This window comes from Dipodomys spectabilis, unplaced genomic scaffold, assembly GCF_019054845.1.
Source record: "Dipodomys spectabilis isolate Male_0828 unplaced genomic scaffold, ASM1905484v1 ptg000297l, whole genome shotgun sequence".
NCBI lineage: Eukaryota > Metazoa > Chordata > Mammalia > Rodentia > Heteromyidae > Dipodomys > Dipodomys spectabilis.
The window spans coordinates 14,512,907-14,531,320 of record NW_024870974.1 but is presented as its reverse complement, the minus strand read 5'-3'; the positions used below and the strand labels follow the sequence as shown (position 1 = coordinate 14,531,320).

General features: G+C 45.9%; 1 protein-coding gene and 1 long non-coding RNA gene across 7 annotated transcripts in view; one reads left to right on the top strand and one right to left on the bottom strand.

Moving 5' to 3' along the window:
- Positions 1 to 8,898, bottom strand: part of Rnf175 (ring finger protein 175) — a 26,717-nt gene extending 17,819 nt beyond the window's left edge. The window contains exons 1-3 of the mRNA XM_042701739.1: positions 8,836 to 8,898; positions 5,346 to 5,383; positions 1,973 to 2,114 (exon numbers count right to left, since the gene is read on the bottom strand). Of these exons, the coding sequence (XP_042557673.1) occupies positions 1,973 to 2,114; positions 5,346 to 5,383; positions 8,836 to 8,898 (243 nt within the window). The remainder of the gene's footprint in view (positions 1 to 1,972; positions 2,115 to 5,345; positions 5,384 to 8,835) is intronic.
- The window catches only part of LOC122127148, a 26,329-nt gene extending 7,915 nt beyond the window's left edge, over positions 1 to 18,414 (top strand). For 2 of the 6 annotated variants that reach the window (XR_006151085.1, XR_006151081.1), the window contains 3 exons: positions 1,023 to 1,190; positions 5,599 to 5,692; positions 6,494 to 6,855. This is a non-coding gene — a long non-coding RNA (uncharacterized LOC122127148). Of the gene's footprint in view, positions 1 to 1,022; positions 1,191 to 2,318; positions 2,505 to 5,598; positions 5,693 to 6,493; positions 6,856 to 16,781; positions 16,900 to 17,654 lie in introns of those variants that run through there. The other 4 variants (XR_006151083.1, XR_006151082.1, XR_006151086.1 and 1 more) reach the window with 4 other exon arrangements.

Below are 18,414 nucleotides of genomic sequence, written 5' to 3'. Positions count from 1 at the left end.
TACAATTGGGCACAATTTTTAAGAAATGAGTTCTCTCCCTGTGAATCTATAAGAATGGGCTATTTCTAGAAGATCCCAAAATTCTTACTTGATGCCTGGATCTAATTAACAATGAATAACAATGTTCAATGTATAGACATGCTACTTTAAAAAAAAGTCTTTGGACATCAGAAATGTAAAGAAAGAAAAAAAAATCATTACAATGTATGATGGATGCAAATATTTGGTTTCTTAGCCGTCTTTAAAGTGGATACCCAGCACCATATTTTCTCAACATGTCAAGAGATAGGTCAGAAATTTGCATTATGGATTCAATAATTGTATGAGAAGTCATTTTGAAATGAAGGCCACATTTCATTGCAATTTAAAAGATTTTTAAAATCAATTTCCAGAGTAGTTAAACCTTTTCATTTTTAATAGTAACTGCCACATATGAAATGGAGGAATGCTGTGCCTCATAAATAAACACATGCACGATGTGAAATCGAGGTGGACACATGCCAAGGGGGAGGCCTGTCATGTGGAACACATTAGTAATGCCAGAGGGGTCACCATCTGGGCATGTGCATATAAAACACATCTGCAGCACCAGCGAAGGCAGCCCATGCGTCTGGATCCTATCATCCCCATCCTCCCCACCCACCTATCAGAACAGGAGGAATTTCTGACCAATCAGATGCTGCCCAAGGGTACCATGTTTCTTTTCTCCTTGTTTCCCTGCACATAATGAATGTTAAAAGAATTGCAGGTCAAATCAAAACAAAGGTACCTTTCATTTGTTTGATTGCACAAAATGAAGAATGGACCATGCAGTATTAAAAAGGAGAGAATTTATGTGATGCTAGTTTCCTTTGTGCTGCAAACCAACTACTTGTGTGCGTGTGTGTGTGTATATGTGTGCGTGTGTGTGTGTGTGTGTTTGTGGCACAGAGGAGGCAGAGGATGCTCAGAGGTGAGCATTTACATAATAAAACTGATTATAATAAACAAATGGTTAAGTGTAAATAAATAACCGATTCCAGGAAACCTTGATGCTGTTGATCCAAAGGCAGTGAAGAAAATGGACATGACATGAGCAAGAAGAACATGGAATTCGGCATGTGAAGGACACTGTCTCCAAATAAATCCAGAGGATTGATTTTGTTATTTAACTCTGCAAGATGATTCTACAATACTACACACAGACATAGGTAAGTATGTAAGTGAATATTTGTGCCTTGCTCATTTAAAAAAGATTTCAGCAGACACAACGCCACGTGTGCATGGACGTATTTCCACAGACGTGCAGAGCATTCACTGTGCTGCACTGGTAATATTTATTACCACAGCTCTATCCCTGATGGAGCTCATGAGACCTCCTGGACCAAGGGGTTCTGCTATTCCAAACCATCCCTTTCCTGGGCCATTGGTGGAATCTACTCATGCATAAAAGAGAAATTGATTCACTTAAATCAGGATTTCTCAACCTTGGCACCATGAGCATTTGGGCCAGGTAATTTTTCTTGTGAAGAGCTAGATGCCCCTCCTCCACACTTCCTTCAATGGAATCATGACAAATAAAACATGTTTGTAGCCAGGCACTGGTGGCTCACGCCTGTAATCCTAGCTACTCAGAAGGCTGAGATCTGAGGGTCTCAGTTCAAAGCCAGCCCGGGCAGGAAAAGCCATGAGACTCTTATCTCCAACAAACCACCAAAAACTGGAAGTGGCACTGTAGCTCAAGTGGTAGAGTGATTGCCTTTAGCTGAGGAGCTGAGGGACAGCATCTAGGCCCAGAGTTCAAGCCCCACAACTGACAAAAAAGAAAAAAAAAAAGGAAGAAAGAAAAAGCAAAATGAAAACAGCTCCTAAGGACAATTTTTCACCTAGTTGAGAACCACTGACTTAAGCCAAAGCAGTTCTTCAGCATGGTCACAGGGGGGAAGGTGGCATTGACAAGCTCAGGCAGGCTTCCAGCGCCCAGAGGACTCACGTTGTAGGAACGGCCATGCCTCTGTCTCCACTGCACCAGTGCCACCTGGGCGACGACCAGGGCAGAGACGAAGATCAGGATCATCTCCACGTGCATGGACTCGTGGCCCCGGTGCATCTGGTACATCCTCTCCTGTTGCAGGCTGCAAGCAAGAAATTCGATCCTCAAATCTCAGCCTCCTGAGTAGCTAGGATTATAGGCCTGAGTCACCAGTACCAAGCTTAGTGTGTGTGTGTGTGTGTGTGTGTGTGTGTGTGTGTGTTCAGAGTCTTGCACTTGCTAGGGAGGTGTTCTACCACATGAGCCACACCCCCAGCTGTTTTTTTGCCTTTTTTTTTTTTTTCAGGTAGGATCTCATGTTTTTTTCCTGGTCAACCTGGACCACAACCTTCCTTTCTTCAACCTCTGGTATAGCTGTATCACAAGCCATACCACCATACCCAGCTTATTGTTTAGAGGAAGTCTCAAACTTTTGCCTAGGCTGTCATCAAACAGGGATCCTCTTGCTCTTTGCCTCTTAAGGAGCTGGGATTACAGGCTTGAACCACTTTACTTGGCCTTTAGTCTGGTCTTTTTAGGTCAAGCGATGAGGCTGAGGAGACTTTGGTTCCAGTTCCTATCTGCCAGTTCATTACCTCCTAACTTGGGGAAGTCGTGGATCTCTTTCTGAGTCTCAGTTTCCTCATTTGTGAATTTTAAGTTAATCCCTGGGAGCCTCATGATACACGGGACATAAGACTATAAAGCATATATGTTATTTGTACTGGTATGAGGAAGAATTATGACTGGTAGGCTGAATCATAGAAAAAAAGCCATTTTTAGAAAGTAAAATAGTAGAGTGTTGGTAATTTCAAGTAATTTCTACTAGCTTTCAAGTAGATGTTGCCTACGCCAACGCTGAGTACATTATCCATGGGCGACAGAATGCTCCAGAGCACACTTGTAAATGCTGTTGGGCAATAATTTAGGGAGAAAGGATAGACAGGCATGTAGACACCTTCAGAAGATGGCTGGGTGTTTTAATGTTTAGCTGGAAAATTCGTTTTGTAAAATGGTAGGTAAAAATCACTGAAATAGTAGGTCATCTGACTTAGCATCCTATAACAGAAGTGACCTTGAAGGAAATCTAGAGCAGTGGCTCTTTACCTTGACTGTCAGTTGGAGCTTTTAAAAATCCTGGCCCCCAAGCTATAGCCCAGATCCATTAGGTGACCGGTGTCACTACGAGCCCTCAACCTGCAGGCCCAAACCTCTCAGCACTTCCGAATTGGGCCTTCAGTCTCCAGAACTATGAGAACAGAAGTTTCTGTTGCTTTTGCCATCCCTCCAGCCTGTGGTACTTTGCTGACTTAACTAATACAGGTTTCCAGCATGTGAGCTAGGCATTCGTGATTAATTTTTAATTTTATTTTTAAATGAATACATTAAAGCATAAAATATACCCTTATAGTAATAATATTAATGGCTCCCATGTAATGTTTGGATACATGTATACGGTATATAATGTGTACATCATCTGTAATACTTCAAGTTTCCAATGTGATTTTTTTTTTTTTTTTTGCTTTTTTGGTTAGTCCTGGGCCCTGAACTTCTTTTTGCTCAAGGCTAACACTCTACCACTTCAGCCACAGTGCCACTTCTGGCCTTTTCTGTGTATGTGGTACTAAGGAATGAGACCCAGGGCTTCATGCATGCTAGGCAAGCTCTCTACCACTCACTAAGCCACCTTCCCAGCCCCCCAAGTGATTTTAAGGGGAAGCTAAGGTTCAAAATCACTGGCCTCGAGGAAGGCTGGGGGGAGGGTCTTCAAATGCCATTCACGGAAAAGGAGGAACTCAAGAATGCTGTGGCATCTTCTGAGTATTGGCCAGTATTCTCTCTCACAGGCAGTCAGTCCCATCAGCCCCATAAGCCCTTTAAGTTTCCAATGATAACTGATTACAAGCAGTCTGCTTGTATACCAATCAATAGACCATGACCTGCGACAGCTAATCAGTGGCATACCAGCCATGTTGTCTCTACCAGCTTTTCTACGGTCTGGGAGAACCCAGTGCTGCTGAAAGGGCTCTATCTAAATCTCAGGACTGCCCCCTGCAGGAGAAGGTGTAGAAATAAACCCGCCTAGTAAATATCCCTGTTTGAATTCAGCTTCTTTGAAATGGACTCTTAGCTGTCAGTGCTGGAAGAAATACGGATGGAGTAAAATCTCATTTATCAAGTGAAGAAGCTGCAGTTCAGATCAGGAAATGATCTGAATAGTACTGGAAGCTGATCTCAGGAGACAAGACTGATTTCTAGAGGAAATAAGAAGTGAACAAAAATGACAGTAGCTCAAGAACTTAATTATGATTTTAACATCCCCAGACCCCAAAATCAATATTTAATATTCTGCATAATTAAGAGACTTTCAACTTAGGTCCTGTGGATTGAAGAGTGAATTCATCATCAACCTAAAGTAAAACTTGCATAGATGGAAAACAAAATATGCTTTATGAATCCATTCTATATGTGTATCTATATTCACATATAAATATTTGCACATATAGCATGAAAAGCATTTCAAATGGGTTAACTTATGTGGAAGCCCTTTGAAAAGTATAAATTAGTATACAACTGTAATACATATTTCCTATTTGAAGTAGGAATATGTCTATAATTGGTTACTGTAGTGCAATAAGGGAGGAACTTTTTATTTTTATTTCTTTCATGTGGTGTTCACAACACCCAATGGCTCCAGGCAGGTCCCAGAACACAGAGGAAGGAGCACATAAAGAATACCGGCTGCAGCTGGGTGCTGGTGGCTCATGCCTATAATCCTAGCTCAGAAGGCTGAGATCTGAGGGTCGTGGTTCAAAGCCAGCCCAGACAGTAAAGTTCACAAGACTCTTATCTCCAATTAAAAAAAACCAGAAGTGGTGCTGTGGCTCAAGTGGTATAGCGCTTGCCTTGAGCTGAAGAGCTGAGTGACAGTGCCCAGGCCCAGAGTTCAAGCCCCACAACTGACAGAAAGAAAGAAAGAAAGAGAGAGAGAGAGAGAAAGGAAGGAAGGAAGGAAGGAGGAAGGAAAGGAAAGGAAAGGAAGGAAGGAAGGAAGGAAGGAAGGAAGGAAAGAAGGAAGGAAGGAAACCAACTGTATCATGTGCCTAAAATCAATAGTAACCTGACGCTCTGTTAATCTAGCTTCGTGAGATTTCACAGGTAGGTCCTGCAGTTGTGGTCCGAGGCCTGTTTATTCTTCAAACATATGGCTCCCTTACCCACCTGCTCTACCCTGTGCAGTATGCAACTAAAGGCAGAATTTCCTTCCATTTCTCAGACTATTAAGAAGCAAATCTAATTTTTAATAACAACTACAGAAATGCTAAGAACTTACTTCCATGCGTCATCTGCTGAAAGCTTTGTGTGAGAAATCTGAAAAACATTAAAAAAAAAAAAAAGACCCTGATTAAAATTGCCTTATCAGTTTGTAATTTCAGGCATGTCACAGGAAACCTAAACTGTGAAAACAGCAATGCTTCTTAGGAAAATTTAGGATGAAAGTCCTAATTAAATGACTTGCTTACACACAACCAAAACAAAACAAAAGAATCAGGTCACCATTGATGAATATTTTATTCCGCTTCCAGGTGAGAAAATGTCCATTCCTGAACTTCTATTTTGGCCAATGTGGGAGAGAGGGGCTCTCAAGAGGCAGTGGCAATCTGGCTTCTTGGATTTAAGGTGTGAGTTCAGTATCCGTAAATAAAAGACCCATTTCTGGTGTCCTAAATGATGTCAAACCAACTCCAAATTCAAGGTTTTAGAGAAAGCACTGACCAGAAGCTGTGTTTGGAGCATTGTTATACACATATGTCCTTCTAGCAAGTAGGTGTCATTACCTACCCAGGAGAGGGCCTACTCAGGTCTTGTGTCCTTACAGATTGAATTGGCCAGCCCAGAGGCCATTCCCAGGACAATGTCCATCCATGTGCTGCTTCCCATAAGTACTGCTAAACCACTATATTTGGTTATTTGAAAACTTAGGGGCATTTATTGGGAAGACACAATCTTACAACTTTCCGAAAGAGCACAGACAGCTTAATGCCTCATTCCCAAGTGTTAACAGAGTTAGATGTTTGAGATTCATGCCTGTAATCCTAGCTAGCTACTCAGGAGGCTGAGATGTGAGAATTGTGGTTTGAAACCAGTCCCAGCAGGAAAGTCCCTGAGACTCTTATCTCAAATAGCTACAAAAAGTCAGAAATGGAGCTGTGGCTCAAAGTGGTAGAGTAGTAGCCTTGAGCAAAAGAAGCTCAGTGACAGTGCCCAAGCCCCAAGTTCAAGCCCCAGTACAGGCGCACAAACAACAACACCCACCATTATTTCCCAGAGAAAAGGTAAAATAGGATAAGGATGATGATGATGATAAGAACTATAGTGATGATGATACTCAGTCATCTCTATTCTAGTCCTTTCATATATATATATATTTCTAGGATGTCTATATTTTGGACCATTTTTTCTAATATATTATTTTTGAAGTCTATTGAAGATACCAAGAGTATTTACTTTGGAAGGAGAATGACCCTACAATTCATCTGGAAGGACAGCATATGAGGCCAGCCAGGAAAATTCAGAAGAGTAAAGATGAGGACTTGGCCCACCAGTCTCTGAAATCTATGATAAAGCCACAGGAATCAAGTGAAAGCAGCCAGTACCGCCAAGGGATGGGAAGACAACGAACAGACTCCAGGAACTGGCTTAAGTGGCTCTGAGTCACTCTGATAAATGAGTCACTTCAAATCAGAGGATAAATGGTGCTAGGACAATTGGCTAGGCATTTGGAAAAAAGTGCAACAGAATCCATTCATACTCATTTCTTCAAAATAAATTCCAGATGCATCAAAAATTTAAATGTAAGGAAGAAAATACAGATGAATAATTTTTCCAATCTTGTAGCAATCATATTTCTAAATATGACATGGAGCCCAGAAATGGTAAACTAAAACAATGAACAGATTTTGAGGACATAAAAACTAATTATATGATAACAAGTCTATTTGGAAGACAGATTACACTGGGGAAGGGAATAACCTACATGAGAGGAGGAAGTTAATAATACCCTTGAGATTTTTCAGGTCCTCCTATGGCCAGGTCAGGCATTTTCCCACTCCTGCAAGTACTACAAGAGAAATGAACTCTCTGAGAAAACAAGATGATAGAAATTTATATATATATATATATGTGTATATATATATATATATATATATATATGAGAAAGACTGAGAACAAATTGGAGAACTCTGTCAGAATTTTAAAAAGAAAAGCCAGGTGCTGGTGGCTCATGCCTGTAATCCTAGTTACTCATGAGCCTGAGATCTGAGGATTGTGGTTCAGAGCCAGCCCAGGCAGGAAAGTCCATGAGACCCTTATCTCCAGTAAACTTCTCAGAAAAAGCCAGAAGTGTGGCTGTGGCTCAAGTGATAGAGCACTGGCCCTGGGCAAAAAAGCTCAGTGACAGAGCCTGGGCCTTGAGTTCAAGCCCTAGGATGGGCCAAAGAGAAAAAGAGAAAAAAAAAAGAAAGCCAGTGTACTCAGGAGGCTGAGATCTGAGGATCTTGGTTTGAAGCCAGCCAGGCAGGAAAGTCCATGAGACGTGTATCTCCAATTAACCACCAGAAAACTTGGAAGTAGAGCTGTGACTCAAAGTGGTAGAGTGCTAGCCTTGAGCAAAAAGAGCTCAGGGACAGTGTCCAGGCCCTGAGTTCAAGCCCCACGATCAAAAACAGAAACAAAAAACAACCCCCGCCCCCCCCCCCCAAAAAAAGAAAACCAACAACAGTCAAAGAGCCTGGATGAGAAATACAAGAACATTAGAAAATCTGGCTCAGAGAGAGAGAGTTCACATCCAAATAATAGGATCTCTAGAGTTAGCAAGTGGCAGAAAACTTACGAACTTATACAAGAAAACCAGGGACTGAAAGACAGCCACTTTCAAAATGAAATACTAGCCGCCTGCTGGACACATGCCTGAGAAAGACCCACGCCTTTCGGTACTGTGTGACCTGAGTTCTCCTTGGCTCCCATCACTGCGAGGCCGAGGCCGGATCCTGTCCACTGCTGAAGGCCGGGCTCAAATGCCACCCTTCTCCATCCCTGCCGGCTCAGGAGCAATCTTTAAAGCTTCTCGAAAATCCAGCACTTCCCTGCGCCTGTTCAAGAACACTAACACCTGCCTGCCGTCCCTGCGTTACCTTTGCCCTTGTGAGTGCCCCGAGAGCCGCTCTGACGGACGGATGCCCTCCATCCACCCTAGCACACAGCTCGGGAACCGCACTGCCTACTAGCGAAAAACAAAGCCAGATGGATGTGGCTCACCACCATCGGGAGGAGGAAAGGACTGCCCGCGGATCTCAAGCTTACGCACCCATCTGCAGGCGAATGAATGGAGCCAGGTCCACCAGCTGAGGGGTGACCTGATCTGCCCGCCCTCAGGAACCTGGGACGGGGGGCGCTGGTACCAGGCCCCTCCTGGGGGCCTCCTTCAAGGCCTGGGCCTTTCCCCTGGATCCTGGGCCAAGGAGGCAGGAGGCAGTCTGGGGAGGGCAGGGTGGAATGGATGGGGGGTCATCATGGAAGAGAACGAGCGAGGACGGAGGAGAGCGAGGGAGCGAAGGGAGAGGAGAGGGAGGAGGGGATGGTGGCGTCGCCCAGGTCCCGTCCCGGCCTCCGGACGCGGCCGGCTCGCCGCACCGTGGCCGGGCTCCGGAGGGCCGCGCTGGGCCGGCGCTCGGGCGGACTCCGGGTCCAGGCAGGTGTCTCCAGCCCGTGCGCCCTGGGGTCGCGGCGACGCGGCGGGGTCCCCGGGCCACGCCCCCCCGTACCTGCTCCGGCTGCGGGGGTGCCTCCGGCACCGCGGCCCTGCGCGCAGCCGCCCGCGCAGCCATGGCCGGCCCGCGCGCCTTCGCCCCGGCGTCTCGGGCCGCGCGGAGCTGGGCGCCCCGGGCCGCGAGCCCGCAGGTGGGGGCCGAGGAGCCGCGGCTGCGGCGGCCGCTGCGGCAACCGCCCCGCCCCGCCCCGCCCCGCCCCGGGAGGCTCGGCGCCGCCCCTCGGCCCGGGACCCGCCTTCGCGCCTCTTCCCGGAGGAGCCCAGGCGCCCGGGGTTCAAGCCTCGCCCGGTCAGAGTCGGGGCGCCCGCCCGCCTGCCGCAACCCTCGCGGTGCCCAAGCCCGGCGGTCAGCCAGGGGCAGCGATGCCAGCGTCCTGCGCCCCGCCCCGTGAGCCCCGCGTACCCCGAGGTCACCAGGTGACTGGGTAGGAAGAACTGTGGGGAGTCCAGGGAGTGGAGGGGGGAAGAGAAAGAGGAGGGAAGGGGAGAGAGGAGAAGGAGAGGAGGAAGAGGACTGGAGGGGAAGGAGGTGAGACAGACAGACAGACAGACAGACAGGCCCACCTCCCGCCTCTCAGTGTCAATTAGAAGGCCAAAGTTCCAAACTATTCCAGAGCTGAGAAATTGACCCTGCCTAGCACCCCTCCACCCCCTGGGACCGGCTGCTCCTCTTCTCTCGGTACCCCTGGATATCCAGGGTTGGCAGAGTTGAGTCAATCCACTCTGGGGAGACCATAAGACCCTGATGTCCCCCGTGGCCCCCAGGGCCGTCACTCCTCACTGGCCTTGGCCCCCCTCTCTGCTCAGAGGGCGCCCACCCGACACTTAGCGCTGAGCCCGCACTCCAGGTTGGGAAGAAGGGCAAACATCTTGGCGCCTTTGCAAATCCTGGTCATTTCGGGAGGCAGACAAAGCGGGGGCACACAGATGAAATCACTTGCTTCAGCAGGGAGAGTAATGGGCGGGGTGATGGTGAGATTGATTGGAAATAGAGCGTAAGCAAATGGAGCTGGGCCAATGAAATGCCCTCCAATAGCTAACAGGAGCTAATAAAGAAAATCATGGGCCCCACAGAGTTTATTCTACCTTGTGAGGCTCCTATTTCCCAACACCCAAACGATGGCCCGTTGGAGGTGGAGATGACTGGTCCATAGATTGGGGAGCTTTTGGGGGAACTTAGGGCCTAGCTGGGGGTAGGGAAAAAGAAGCATTTAAGGGCAGTTTAGCTAGGTGAGGGCGTTTGTTTTTCAGCCTCAGCTATGTATCTGAATCCTAGGAAGGGCTTCAGACAACTTCTAATCACAAGCCCCACCCTCCAGTGCTCAGTTGCTTTCAGAGATTGCTGGTGGCATGAACAGGAGGTTACAAAGTATTCCAGATGCAAGAGGGGATATCAAGGCCTGGAGCCTGGAGAAACGGAAGTAGAAGTAATAACTGACACTGATAGAAAGCCATTGCGTCAGCTGTACCATGCATTCATTCAAAATATTTTACATGTGTTCATCCATTCCCACCATTTCCCAAAGGAAATGATGTCATTATCTTCATTGAACACACAGGTTTACAGAGGCACAGGGTTCAAGAGTTTGCTGAAGGAAGTGGGTATGTAGACGGTAGAGTGCTTGGCTAAGATTCACAAGCCCTGGGTTTTACTCCCCACCCCTCAGCACTGAAAAAGAGAAAAGTTGATTGATGTTTCAAAGCTTGTAGGTGGTGGAGTGGGAATCTGAACCCAAGTTCTTGGCTCTGAACTACACAAGAAAGTGGCTGCAAAGGTCAATAATGCTGGATCAAGAAGGTCTCTGTATGTCATATTAAGTAGAGTGTTATTGTGGCCACAGGAGAATGGGAAGTCACTCTACAGTTATAAGCAAGGAAATAGTATTAGTAGATTTGCTTCTTGGCTTCATGCTTGGGAAGCAGGGCTGTGACCATGATTGAAGATAGAGAGCACTCAGAAAGCTGTCATTCTATTCTAGCTACAGATGACAGCGCCTGTGTGTGTGATGGGGTGGAGAAATGAGAGAGAGAGAGATGAATGGAGCCTCGAGATGTATGTGATTGAACCTACAACACTTGAGTGACCTTTAGATGCCCAGGCATGTGGTTTAAACAGCGTAGCATTTGGGAAGATGTTGCTGCCATCTCTGTGATGGTCATACTGAAAGAGCAGCAGATTTTTGGGGCCAAAGAGAGGGAGTTCTTTTTGGTCATGTTGCATTCCTACCACACCTTCTAGCCTGCCATCTTGTAGTCAATGTTCTTTTTAATCCAGCCTATCTGGATTCTTCCAAGTCAACCAGATAAACAGTAATTAAAATATTGCAGATGGAAGTAGAGGTTCTTTTACCTGTAAAAAAAAAATCTGGCTCATTATCCTCATGATTGGAGTCTCTATTCTGTGATTGATAGCACAAATAAGCGTCCATATATTTCACACTTATAAACATAAAGGGAGATGTCTTCCTTCTGGCTTCCATCCAATAATTACATCAGGATAAAATTCAACAGTTCCATACCCGTGTGTGTGTGTGTGTGTGTGTGTGTGTGTGTGTGTGTGCGCGTGCGTGCGTGTGTGCGTGTGTGTGTGCGTGTGTGTGCGTGTGTGTGTGCGTGCGTGTGTGTGTGTGTGTGTGTGTGTGTGTGTGTGTGTGTGTGTGTGTGTTACGGGTAGAGGAGCGAGGGAGAGAGGTGAATGTAGCCTGGAGATCTATATGATTGAATCTACAAAACTTTGACTTTGAGCCTCCCAAACTGTGAGCTCAATAACCTCTTTTCTTTATAAAGTACTCACCCATAGGTATTTTGTGGTGGTAATAAAAAGTGGATCCCTGTACAAGACTAATTAATTTGCAACTTTTGTCTCCCATATCTAACGGGTGGCAGTAGGCAGTCTTAAATTCCGGATTTGATGAACCATTTTCCTGTTGTCTGGTGCTAACAGGTTTGGTGTATTGGTGGTAGTTTGTATACCTTCCTCTTGTAGCCTGACATGCAGAGACCTGAGGGGACTGGCTATAGCCAGTGAATGAGGCAAAGATGTTAGAAAACAAAGTGGATAAAAACAGCTAGACAAGTAAATACGGTATTTGGTGATTTGGTGAAGGTGTAGACAGGTACTCTCATGGAAATTGTAGAAGACCCTGCTGGGCACATGGGTGCATCTATGAGAAAGCAGTTTTTAGTTTCTCAGCTCTGAGCAGGAAATGGCTTGGGCTGTTTAGTAACTAGACTATCATTAAAAAAAAAAAAAAAAAAGATAACCCATACCAAGATAAAGCCAATGTTAGAAAGCCAAAGTTTAAGAAGATGATTGGAAAGAATTTCCTGATAGGAAAAGATATGTCAGACAATAAATAATCAAAAGGATAAACCACTACGAAAAAAATAATAACCTGACCTATGCTTGAATTGAAATTTTCTGTACAAAGTTACAATTAAAAAAGGCAAGCTATGGTTCAGTAGAACGTATTTAGATACCTCAAACTGACAAAAGATTAAGATTCAGAGCAAAAAATAACTGCTAGAAATTAATTTTTTTAAAGCATTAAGTCAGGTGCTGATGTTCAAAGCTAGTCTGAGCAGGAAAGTCCATGAAACTCTTACCTCTACCAAAAAGCTGGAAATGGCACTATGGCTCAAAGTTGTAGAGCACTAGCTTGAACACAAAAGATCAAGGACAGTTACCCAGACCCTTAGTTCGGTTCTCAGGACTGCCACCTGCTCCCCCTCCCTACCCCCCCCAAAAGAAAGAAAGTCAAGGAAGCAAGCAAGCATTAAGTCAAAAGAAAATGGACAGGAGACATACATAAACCAATGTGAAGAAATAAGATTAGGAAAGTTTTTTAGTTAATAGGGGATTAATCATTGTACCTGTGTGTGTATTTGTAAGCTAATGTAAATTGCATTAATACTACAGGCTTTAACACTAACTGCTTTAACCTGGATCCCTTCAGTATTCCTTTTTTTTTTCTCTCTCTCGGTTGGTCATGGGGCTTGAACTCTGGGCCTAGGTGCTGTCTCTCAGCTCTTCAGCTCAAGGCTAGTGCTCTACCATTTGAGTCACAGCACCACTTCCAGTTTTCTGGTGTTTTTTTTTTTTTAATTATTGGACATAAGAGCCCATGGACTTTCCTGCCCGGGCTGGCTTTGAACCGTGATCCTCAGATCTCAGCCTCCTGAGTAGCTAGGGTTACAGGCATATGCCACCGGCCTCAGTCTTCCTTCTCTGGCCCTAACCTCTCAGGGCCTCCCTCAGGGGGCAACAGAACTGCTTTGGGATAATGGCGCCCCCTGCTGGTTTAGTTCTTGCAAAATTCTACTGCATTGCTTTACAAATGAATTTTCTTTCCAATTCGTTCCTTTCCTTTTTGTTTTTTGTTTTCTCTGCATGTGTTTATATCAGCTGACAAAAATGTGTATTTTCTTATTAACATTAGGCGAACACAAGTGACTCAGAATGTGTCCATTCAGCTGTGTGCTGGACACCCAAGGGGCAAAGGGACAGAGGGAAAGTCCAGACAGCTGGCTGGGCCTCTCCTTCCTGAAGGGGACATTTGAAACAGATTCTGTCTCTTTAAGGATGGTGTGTGTGTGTGTGTGTGTGTGTGTGTGTGTGTGTGTGTGTGTGTGTGTTTCAAAACCATCCAAGCCAGTGAGAGCAGCCAAGCTCATGTGATCTCAGAAATTCATATAAAAGAAAGGCACGGAAGCTTCTGGATTCTGCTGACTGGGGCCAGGCACACTTGGGATTGGTGGGTTGATCATCTCCGAAGCCAGGCCCCCATGGGTGAGATCTAGTTCCTTTCCTGTCATCCTCACTCCTCAGCTCCATCCACAGCCCAGGTCCAGCTTTCACATTCAGTCCCTGGCCCATTACGACAGGCAGAAACCCTGTAAATTGGTCTAGTCCCCCATTGCCAGATTCTTTACTACAGTCCCCATTTTCCCTGGACCCTCAGCCTGTCTGGACAGCCAGCAGCTTTCTACTGCTTTAAATGCTTTTAATTAAATCTGCTTGTGCTTAACCATGGCTAGTTGGAACAAATGAGATTCTTAACTTTATCACTTATCTCATTCTTTAGTTATTGGTTTTATAACATTATTGATTGCTACTCTTCCTCCTTTCCCCCCAGGTAGAAATGTACTGCGTTTGGCCATAGTGTGGTCACATGACTTTTTGTGAGCTGGCTTGAAGCCCTAATTGCCGTTTACAACCCTGCTTCTATGGGAGAATGCATTGTGCTTTTCAAACCACAGCCTTCCAAATTCATGTGTGGAGCGGGGACCCAAGCCTCCTGGCCCACGCAGCCCCTCCCCCTCAGCCACATGACATGTGGTTTAAGGTTCATGTAACAGCTGCTTCACTTACATGATGTTAGCGGGAGCTCAGCTTTCAGGTTCTTGGCTTTCTGGTTAGTGCAGAGCAGCGAGTGAGCAGAATGGCCACGGTGGAGGGCTGTGGTGGTGGAGGTGGTGGCGGGTGTGGTGTGCCCTGCTCCCTGTGGAGAAACACAGCACATTCCTGCTCTTTAATGGTTTACCCTACAGGTTTTAGGACTGAGCCTCTTCCGAAGGCAAGCTTTTCAGTTCTCTGAACAATTGATCTTGGAAAAAAAAAAAAAGAAGAGCTCCTTTTAAAACCCAGCCATACTTTCAAGCCTGGAAGTTCAGCCAGGGTCATTGTGGTTTATGGAGTGTAGGGCCCTGTCTGTGGGAGAGGGAGAGGTACACAGCAGTCCCCTGGGGCGCCTGCCCCTCCCCTCTCCTTGTGTTCTTTAGGCCAGTCCTCCTTTGAGAGGGCTCCCCTTTACTATGCTGAGGCCAGACAGCCCAGCCCAGGACAGCCAGGCTCTACTGTCCTAGCTGTAAACAGTTAATCTTTATCAAGCGCTTACAGTATGCAAGGCTTCAGCTAAGCATATACTGTGTCTGATATCAGGCATCCCCTCAGACATATCTGATATGTCTGAGATTTCCTTTTAATCCTCAGAATGGCCCTAGTGTCAATGGCTCACACCTATAATCCTAGCTACTCAGAAGGCTAAGATCTGAAGATCATTGGTCATAGCCAGCCCAGGCAGAAAAGCCCATGAGATTTTACTCTCCCATTAATCACAAAAGAAGCCGGAAGTGGAGCGATGGCTTAATGGTAGAGCATTAGTCATAAACAGCAAAGCTCAGGGACAGTACCCAAGCTGCGAGTTCAAGCCCCAGGATTGGCACAGAAAAAGGAAAGGGAAGGAAGGAAGGAAGGGAAGGAGGGAGAAGGAGGGAGAGAGGGAAAGAGGAAAGAAGGGAGGAAGCAGGGGTGGGGGTGTGAGGAAAGAAATGTTCTGAGTGTTTTCAAGGACCCTCATTTGACTCAACATCAGTCTTTAAAACCCCAAAGATGGCTCCAAATGAGTTGAGGTGCTGTTGTCGGGACACAGCTCTGCCACGTGTTCTTTCCCATCATCTTTACTATGTTCAAATCTTACCTGAATTTTTCCCTTGCCATACTCATGAACCTGCCTTAACTTTCCAGTAACATATTCGATGCCTCGGCCAGGAAGTTAGGGATTGTTTTTTCTGACTTGCATTCACCCAAAAGTAGCAAGTGAATTTCTCACTGGGAGCGGAGGCCAGGATATACCCGCGTGCTTCCTGTTTGTTAATAGCTGAGATCTTATTGACTCTACCCCACCAAAGTCACATTCTTGTGAGAGAAAATACTGGTATTCTCCCTCCTCTGCACTTTCGAGATTTCCTCCTCCAGAGGGGTGGTGGTGGTGCTGAAACAAGGTACATTATAGAAAGCACCAACCAGAAAGAGTGCACAGTTATTTTTGCCCTCCAGTGTGAACTTCTGGCTTGACCTGCTGTGTTTCTTACCCGGACAGCAACTAAACTGCTCTGCAGGGAGCTACACACAGCCCAGGTAACATAAAAACATTTTACAATGCTGCCTAACGGCGGGCACTTTACATATATTTAATCCTAAGGGACCACTGTGTATGAGGAAAGTATACTATTACAATACATATGAATGAATGGAGACTGGGCCAGTCCATCTGCTCCCACAGCCCGCTCTTTCATTGGAATCTGTGTAAGTCCCACCCTTGTCCCATGTGCCAGGCTTGCTTACCCCATCTCAGAGACAATAAATCTCTCTCAGCTTTTTGCAGATACATCTGTTCCTCTCTGCATGTTGGTTTTCCTGAGGATCTTCCTTTAAAATGGCCATAGTTTTGGGGCAAGAGGCAGATACTGGAATGACTCAGGGCATGGCTGACAGAAGTGTGTCTCGCATTAACACTTCTCCAGAGCCGAAGTTTCTCTGTTCGCTTGTGTAAGCATGGTGACTTAGGGCTTGGATGGAGACGGACCATTCAGATAGGTTGATTCTTCTGAATTATGTCCGTTGTCTTTGTTGTAATCGAATCAGTTGGATTTCCCTTTCTCTTCCTGCTCCTTGATGAAATCAATCCTTGATTTACTGTTTCCTTCCTTTTGTCTTACCTGTTCTTTCCAGGGGCTCTAGCCTCTCATTCCAAATATTGAAAACGAGTACTAACCTCGATGGATGAGTCCCCTGACCCCTTCTCAGTCTGGTCCATAATCCCCCTGTGTGGTGGAATCAAATGAGAGGCCGCGTCATGTGTAAAGGGCTGCTTAGGCCGTGCAGCCTCGGTGACACTAACTGCAGTGCTGTAGAGCCATCATGGACGGATGTCCAGGAATCTTTTAGAGCTTTGTATTTCCGATAGAGCAGACAGAGCTCTGGTATTGCCCTGTCTCTAGTCTGCCATCTTGGATGGACAAGTGCCATCAGAGAAACTTCAGATGTGATCGAGAGACTGCCAGTCACCATCCCCTTACTGCACACGACCTCCCGGCTCTGCATGTGTAATACTCTGGCTTTTGTTTGTCTCCCCTCCCTCTCTCTTGTGAGCTCTATAGAAACCAGGACTAAGGTGGCAACCTCCGCACTTAGATCGAGGGCTTGCTGTTCTTTGGTAGCTACTTGGTGTGTATCTCTTCAGGCCTGAGCACCTTGGCTGGACTTGTTCTCTGGCAGGTAAGTTTCCACCACCGCTCTGCCTTCTGGCAGCCTTGCCTCCCTCAGCCTGTCTCCCAGCTTCTGTGGAGGTTCCATAGTGAAGTGGTGATGCATTTGGATGGACATTGCTGCGATGTGTTTGTGTCCCCCCAGAACTCTTGCTCTGGCCCCAGTGACTTGGCAGGAGGACTTTCAGGTGACTCGGGGCTGGCAGAGCCCCTGTGATTGGTGCCCTCACCATTTGAGGACTGAGACAGGTCTATTGGCTCCTTAACCTTGAACTTGGGCCTTTAGAAGTGTGAGAAACTTCTGTTTATAAATTACCCAGACTAAGGTGTTTTGTTACCGCAACCCACCTGGGCTAAGACCTTTTACTGATGTCAATGTCTGTCTACTTCTTTTCTAATGTTAATTTTTCAGTCCACTCTCTCGAATCCCTAGCCTCCTGGCAGATGCTTTCCAAATTAGCGCTTCTTCACCTGAGGGTCAGAGGTAAACTTGGGAAAGGATTAACATTCTTGCAATGGTTATTCTTTTACATTGTAAAAAAAAATTCCAAAAGATGGAAAGCAAAACTGTAAAGCCCATGACCATTTTCTAGTGGTAGTACTGGGACTTGAACTCAGGACACTGCGCTTGCTAGGGAGGTGCTCTATCACTTGAGCAACATATTTAGCTGAGGTAACAGTATACAGTATACAGTTACAGTATACAAGCTATAGTTGAACTACAAGAAGAAACAAAAGACACTTTCAAGTCTCTGCTTCCCACAGGGCCAGCTATGGTGGAATCCGTAAGAGAAGTGTCACAAGGGAGATGGAGAAACTGAGGACTGAGGACTTCCAACTGCCAGAGAGCTGGGACATGGCTCCCTCCTAGCTCCGTGTTCCACAAGACAAAAGACAAAGGCAAAACAGAATGTCAAGTTTATATACAAAGAATATAATGTTTATCTGAAATATGTACAGTGTTGGTTAAAGCAACATTTTTACAACTTTTAAGGTAAACTAACGATATATATTACAAGTAAGCTACAATGGTTTAATTTGCAAAAGTTAAGTAAAAAATGTTTTAAACAAGGCTTTGAGTACTCCAGTCAGTTCATCAAGATTTCTTTGCCCTTTACTTGAAGAACTCATCAGGCTATGGAGAATGGTTACTGTGCTGTTTATAAATGGAGGTTCTGTAGCTGCATTGCAGTAGTGCAGCCGTCCTAAGTTCCCAGGGAGGGTGCGGCATGAACAGTGAGTTGTTGCGAGGCTCGGCGTGCCAGGCTGCAGCTGGGGGAGACGTTGAGACAATGGCCAGCTTTATCTCAACTAGGTTCTGTGGTCCGCAGGTTTGGACCACAGAGAAAAGTGAAGCAGTTTGTGTAACAAGTCACCTCAAGGAGCAGTGAAAGTCAGCTGACTGACCAAAGAAAGAGGACAGGAGAGAGCCCAGACCCAAGTCACAGCTCCATCTATTCAAAACTATTCTTGAGATATTTTTCACTGAGTGCTTGGTGGCTTGTGCCTGTACAATCCTAGCTAC